The 6,443-nt window shown below is 40.6% G+C and overlaps 1 protein-coding gene across 1 annotated transcript; it reads right to left on the bottom strand.

Annotated features, from left to right (window-relative positions):
• Nucleotides 1-2,552: 2,552 nt before the first annotated feature.
• Nucleotides 2,553-3,102, bottom strand: LOC6050638 (perlucin). The gene is made up of 2 exons (XM_038263661.1): nt 3,006-3,102; nt 2,553-2,948 (listed from the first exon to the last, which is right to left on the bottom strand). The coding sequence occupies exons 1-2, from the start codon at nt 3,087-3,089 to the stop codon at nt 2,577-2,579; spliced, it is 456 nt and encodes a 151-aa protein (XP_038119589.1). The 5' UTR covers nt 3,090-3,102; the 3' UTR covers nt 2,553-2,576.
• Between the last annotated feature and the right edge of the window lie 3,341 nt (nt 3,103-6,443).

Genomic DNA, 6,443 nt, shown 5'->3' with positions numbered 1-6,443 from the left:
AGTCGTTCCAAGCCCAGTGCCACTGGTACGCCGGGATGTTCCGAACTTCCACGCAGTTTTCATCAACGCTTGAACCATCCGGCTGCTGTTTCATCCAATTTGTGAACTGAGCCCTGCTACCACTACCGTGCCAGTAAAAGTGTCCCTCTTCGGCCAGATCATTTGCCGCGATCCAAAATTCCGTATGGGCGCTGTTGTAAATTTCCGAACCTTTAACTGCTTCCTTGAGTTCGTTATACTTTTGAGCGTTGGTTACAGTGACCAACTCTGCACCCAGATGGTGGCAATATTCTGCAGCTTTGAACCAGTTTGCCTAAAGACTTTTCTAATTATTCGAAAAATTTAGAATCAAACCATAAACTTACCGTAAAGTTGGGGATCACATACTTAGAAGTACACAGCTTAAAGCATGCTACCATAAGAATAAGCCACAATAATTTCAGCATGTCTACCGCACAATCACTCAACTGACAATGAGAGGATTTAATAAAATCTCAACTGCTATCAAGGAAGGTTGACCATGACTTCGGAAAGTCGATTGAACTGATTTTTATTTTGTTGCTGCAGATTGGCTTATGACATTTCAAGGAAAACAATTTTTTATTTACGATACACGACAATCATCTCAACTCACGCAATCACGTGTCGCAAACTCGATGTGATCGAAAAAACCTTATAAAACAAGACAATATTACTCCAAGCTTTGCGGCAGGATGTCACTGCCACACCTTTGGTTTATTTTGTATAACATGTGCCAATAATGCACAAATTATTATGGCTTTTGACTGGATTCGATTCAAAACCTTGTTTAAAAATCGGTAAAGGAAACATAAAATCGATATGGGTCAATAATGTACAACCACGACAAATTGTTCTTGACCAACTTCATGATCAAATAGGAGGTTAGGGTTGTTGTTGTATTGTTATAACGTAACAAAGTGTCTCTCAATATTTTAAAAAGGCCATAGAAAATATTTTTATTCCAAATACTGAGACTAATTATTTATTTCACCCAAATTGTTTCAATCACCTAGATGGAATTACGGGCTCTTATCGGTAGTTTTCGGTGAAATTTAACTCTCAAAATAAGAAGAAATTTTGAGAGTTTAATTTCATCGAAAACTATCGATAAGAGCCCGTAATTCTATAGAAAATTTTTAGGAAAAGTTCAAAGTTACTGGTCATAGGTTAAAATGGTACTTTCATATAGAAGAATGATATAAACGCGATGTGCATTTTTTTAAAACCCGAGCAGACGGAAATAACTTGGGAATAACATTTTTTGAGTTTTGAAAATACTAGGCCAATAACATTTTATGTTATGTATAGCAAGATTTTTTGTTATTGGATTGTTATTGTAATAACAGACTAATAAATTTTTTAGTTATTTGTCGAACGAATTTTTGTTATTATTTTTTTTGTTTTCCGATCATCCCAATAACAGTTGGAGGTATTCTCTCATAACAAAAAAAAATATTCTAAAATAGGAGCGGCCGTGGCTGACTGGTTACGGTGTTCGCTTTGTAAGCGAATGATTCTGGGTTCGATGCCCATCTGCTCCCAACGAGAAAGTTAAGAACACATAAATTTGAAATGATGAATATGAACGAAAAATCAAAGTCGCTCGAGGCGGAGTTCGAACCCCCGTACTTTGGATTGGTAAGCAAAAATGCTAACCACTAGGCCATGTCGACTTGGTGAGCGTGGACTGGAATTAGGAATACTGTTACAGAGAGCGAGTTGTGGCGCTATAACCACGGCAAATAGTGTCCAGGGCATTCGTGGAAATACAATGTCCCATCCCAGAGGGTCCCGGAGTACCAAACCTTCTTAGCATGGTGCTCCCAACGAATACAACCAAAATCTCGGAGCGTAGGGTGGTGTGTCCCCACACTTCTCCTCCCCTGTCGATTCTGAATTGTGTTGTTGTTCGAACACTCAGTGCTCTAACTCAACCCAATTACGAATCATCTCTGCGATACGGCTTAACGCAGTAGGCCTGGCCGCTTTAACGCTTGTGTTGTTTCAATGCATTCCGATGCAATGGCGCACTACAAATGTTAATAAATGACAAGAAGAGTGCTAGGCGTCATCTAACCTAAGGCACTCTCCAGGATCCCTTTGAAAGATTGGCTGCGCTAGGGTCTGATTAGATTAGATAACAAAAAAAATATTCCAAAGTTGTTTTGGCTTTCAACCAATATCAGACCAACAACAAACTTTGTTATGATAACATAAACTGTTATTAAACTCTTATGCAAAAAATGATTTTCAAGAAGATTCCATATCATTTTCTGTTATTTTAACAGTATTTGTTATTGAAATGGCATGAATTTTGTTATTACCATCTGCCCGGGAATCCACAGTTTATTCAGTGCAATAGTTCTATATAAAAATAGAGGATCTTCATTTTTTTCAAATTAAAACATTTTACAAGTAAAAAGCTTAAACAATCTTGTTGGGTGAATTAATTAAGCACTATTTTTGTATTAATTTTTTTTTATTTATTTGAAACCAAATACTACAATGCACCTGCTGAAATATTTTAATTATTTTTTTATTATTTTGTGCAAGATTTAATCCCTTACCACGTCCGTGTATTCACACACAAAATATCGCATCTGCTTGCAGTCCAAATCGTTCCACTGCCAGTCCCATCTCTCGCTGGGAATGTAACGCACCTCCACGCAGTGCTCCACATTTCCGCCATTATCCGGCTGCAGTACCTTCCAGTTCGAGTACTGCACCCTGGTACCGGTGGCGTGCCAGATAAAGTGTCCCTCGTCGGCCAGATCACTCGCGCCGATCCAGAACTCCGTACTGATGCTGTTGTACTTGTCCGTTTGCTGAACCATTTCCGCCAGTTCCGTTTGATTCTCGTAGCTGGCAACAATGGCCAACCGTGCGCCCAGATAGTTGCAGTACTCTACCGCTTTGAACCAATTTGCCTAAAAGGGGCATAATATATCGTATTATGTATAGAAATAAACGTATATTGTTCTTACCATAAAATTTGGCATATAGTACTTATGCTCTATGTGCGCTGAGCTTGCAGCTATCAACATTACTAGAACGACCACTTTTTGCATCTTCACTTGGTAATAGCAGGAGCAACAATGAAACGTTGGAAGGCACAGATTACTCAGAGTTCTTATCAACAATAACAAGAAATAGTGAATAAAAATATTTACAATTTGTATACACCATAATGATGGTAAATAGATCGTTATTGAAAAACGGACAAATGGTTCATGATCATGAACTTCAACTGTTCACGTGCAAAAATCTTACAAACTCCGCACTGGCTCGCTGTCTAATAGACGTGTACCAAACAAATAAATAAGGTAACAAAAATAAAACTTTGAAAATTATCTTCATTCAAATCCTTCGTTGAAACAATAAGAATCGTTAAAATGTTCATCGCTTTCAATAAATTCCCACCAATGCAACAATGCAACGGTATCTCATCGCTAGTCCCGAAGCAATATGATATGCACCTCTAAAATGCTCATCATATTTCAATTGTCTGAAAAATTATGCACATTAGCACCACCTTGCTATGGAAGCAATTTATAAGTGGCACGGAAGCTCTCTCCCTCCGTTAGCTTTAAACCCGTTCAACAGTCAGCCAGCTTCGAACAACTTCCTTTCCTTGCTTTGCCTCTGAGCAGGTAAAAGCTTGCACAGCAAAGTGGATCATATATTTGAAAAAAATGATTATTTCAATTGGAAGAAAGTTCAGATAACTTAAACGATGGTGGCGCCACCATTGACGTTTGTGGCTTTACCGTTGATCTAAAAACGAATTTTCCCGCGTCTGCTGATCTGTGATAATGGGTTCAGGTCCGGGAGAAAATTTGCAAACAATTCCAATCGCAAACTGTTGTGTGCTTTTTGTGGAAACGCAAAACATGACAGCAAAAAATGCGATGCTCACACAATTCACTTTGCTGCAGCACGAGTCCCCGCAAGTCTAACTTTATTCGTTTGAATATTATTATGTAAACAAACAAGAAGGATTTCCATGTCCTTTTGCTGGAAATGGAGTTGAAGAGGAAGGAGGGGGTGGGTTGAGGCACCAGTGTTGATCCCTTCCGAAATAAACTACGAACGAACAGCAGCAGCAGCAGCACCATAGCGAGAATGAGAAATAGCTTTTTCCAGCAAACAAAAGACAAACTCAAGCTTCGTCCGACGTTTTCCCCGAGCTTTTCCAGAGTGCAGCAGTGTGTGGTTGGTGGGCTCTTTCCCGCCAGTGCCGGTTTTTCAAACAGGTTGTTTGTGTATGTTGGTATGCTGCACTTCATGTGAGTTGGGGGTTGCGGGGCTTAAAGTTTTTTATCTATAAGATAGATCAAAATAAATCTTCTACATTTTTTTAAGAATAGTGTTTTAAAAATCGTGATTCATTTTTGATGACGATTTTCCTATTCTTGAATTTCCATATTTTTCAATGATTGGAACAAGGCTATTTGCCATGCCTAGAATCGCTTTAAGGAATCACATTTTATTGACTTTTTCTTCTCAAACATCTGTGAAAACACTTTTTGAGAGCACTAATCCAAAGATTCCGTATCACAGTAAATGTACACATTGCTGATTGCAGAATCCATGAACACCTTGTGCCATTCGATTGCGTAGTCGTACCACCAGGCCATCTCTGCCCGAACCAGCTCTTCCAGCGCAGCAATGTCCTCAATTTCTTCTCGCAAGATCGGTTGATATCCCTCCCACAAATTGTGGAAGTAATCCAGCTCATCCTGCAGCTCGAAGCTCACCTCGTCCAAGCTTTCAGTAAACCGATGTCTGCCCAAGGTTTGCACCGTCTGGAAGGTTGACCTGGTGTTCTCCCGGTTGATGAATCCAACACTTGGTGTGAATCGACTCGCTGCGTCCTCGCGCAGCAAATCGTCCATATCTCTGGCACAGTACTGAATGTCCCACTCTCCAATCGTCACGTAAACGCCGAAGAAACTGGTAATCTGCGCGCGGCATCCCTCGTGGAACAGCTCATGATTCTCGATCTCCGCCCACGTGTCATCGGTGAGCGTCCGCATGTCCAGCGTGAGATTGCCGATATCTGCCAGAATCCAGCGGATCAGCCCCAATCTGGCATGATGGTTCTCGTTGATCACAGCGTGTATTTCCGGCTGAACCAGCTGACTATGATCCGCGAACTGCTGCTGGAAGTCTTCCAGAACAGAAGCTTGAATGAGCCCCGATACGGTGAGAAGTAGGGCAACTAGTTTCAACATTTTGACGTGGTGGTCAGCCGCAGACTAAACCGTTTCTGTGGTTTTCTGGGGTGGTGCGATATGAGTATTAATCAGCCAGACTAAGGCTGTAAATCTTCCTAAATATCGTTTAAAATTAGGTAACTTGATAAGAAGGAGATAACATTCGCGTTCAAAACACTGCCATTAGGGTGGTCCAAATCCGGGCTTTGGGTATGGAGAAAAGCAACTGTTTCAGTTTTTTTACATGTGGAGGGCGCAATAGTCGTCCAACCTTTATCAATTCTCAGATGTAGGACCCTCATGAAATTTTGAACAACTTCCCGAAGACACCATATTATAAAAAAAAATTGCTGAAAAGTTATTAGCTCCCGAAAAGGACCGTTTTTGCGCAGACGGGTTTAAGGGGCTACCTAGAAACTTTTACTTTTAACTTTTCAGCCAAAAATCCTAAAAATACATCTGAGAATTGATAAAGATTGGACGACTATTGCGCCCTCCACAGGAAAAAATCTGAAACAGTTGCTTTTCTCCATACATTTTGACGATTATTTCCATACAAACTTCAAGCGATTAGTGGGAGGGGTTCCCGTGGTCAAAATGAGCTCAAATTTGTAATTTAGCCTCGTTATGGGATAATTTTTTATTTCAGGGGGTAGCCCCGAGAAAGCCTTGATTTGCACCACCCTAACCGGCATATTATTAAGTTTTATTGGTTGAAGGATAGTAATGAAACTTTTTAGTAGAAAATTTAAAACGGAAGCGGATTCTTTCCCCAATTAGACCACCTAGTCTACCAACTGGTACACATCTCATTCCTTTTATAGAATTTTTTCTCCATACTGGGGATGACCAAAATTTAAGAGTTTAGTTTAGTATCATGCATTGCATGAATTGTTAATTTTTAGAGAAAATTTGTCATTTCCTGAAATCTGTCCTTTGAGTTATTACTGAACGTCAACAAATCGTGACACCCCTCATCCTCGTCGTCTGCCCTAGAAAACTGCATCCACGAGAGCACACACGTCCGGGTTTCCTTTTCGAGATCCCCGACCTACCCCAGCTCCTAGTACCTGGAGGCCACGTGGGTGGGTGGGCAAAATAAAAACATCAGGAAATCGCCCACACAAAAGCGCAGTTAGCACATGCAGCACCACCGTCTGGAGCTATTCGTCGAGGCTCACGTGGACGGGAGCCCAGACATCAGTT

Source organism: Culex quinquefasciatus, chromosome 3, assembly GCF_015732765.1.
Source record: "Culex quinquefasciatus strain JHB chromosome 3, VPISU_Cqui_1.0_pri_paternal, whole genome shotgun sequence".
In the NCBI taxonomy this organism is placed as follows: Eukaryota; Metazoa; Arthropoda; class Insecta; order Diptera; family Culicidae; genus Culex; species Culex quinquefasciatus.
The sequence above is the reverse complement of the archived record's forward strand: the minus strand, read 5'-3'. Positions and strand labels throughout refer to the sequence as shown.

What these genes read in the sequence shown, in the direction of transcription:
- LOC6050638 (XM_038263661.1), bottom strand. Translation starts at nt 3,089, where the DNA reads ATGCAAAAAGTGGTCGTTCTAGTAATGTTGATAGCTGCAAGCTCAGCG. An exon ending in ACTATATGCCAAATTTTATG is followed by an intron (nt 2,949 to 3,005) that starts GTAAGAACAATA and finishes TGCCCCTTTTAG; the next exon opens with GCAAATTGGTTCAAAGCGGT.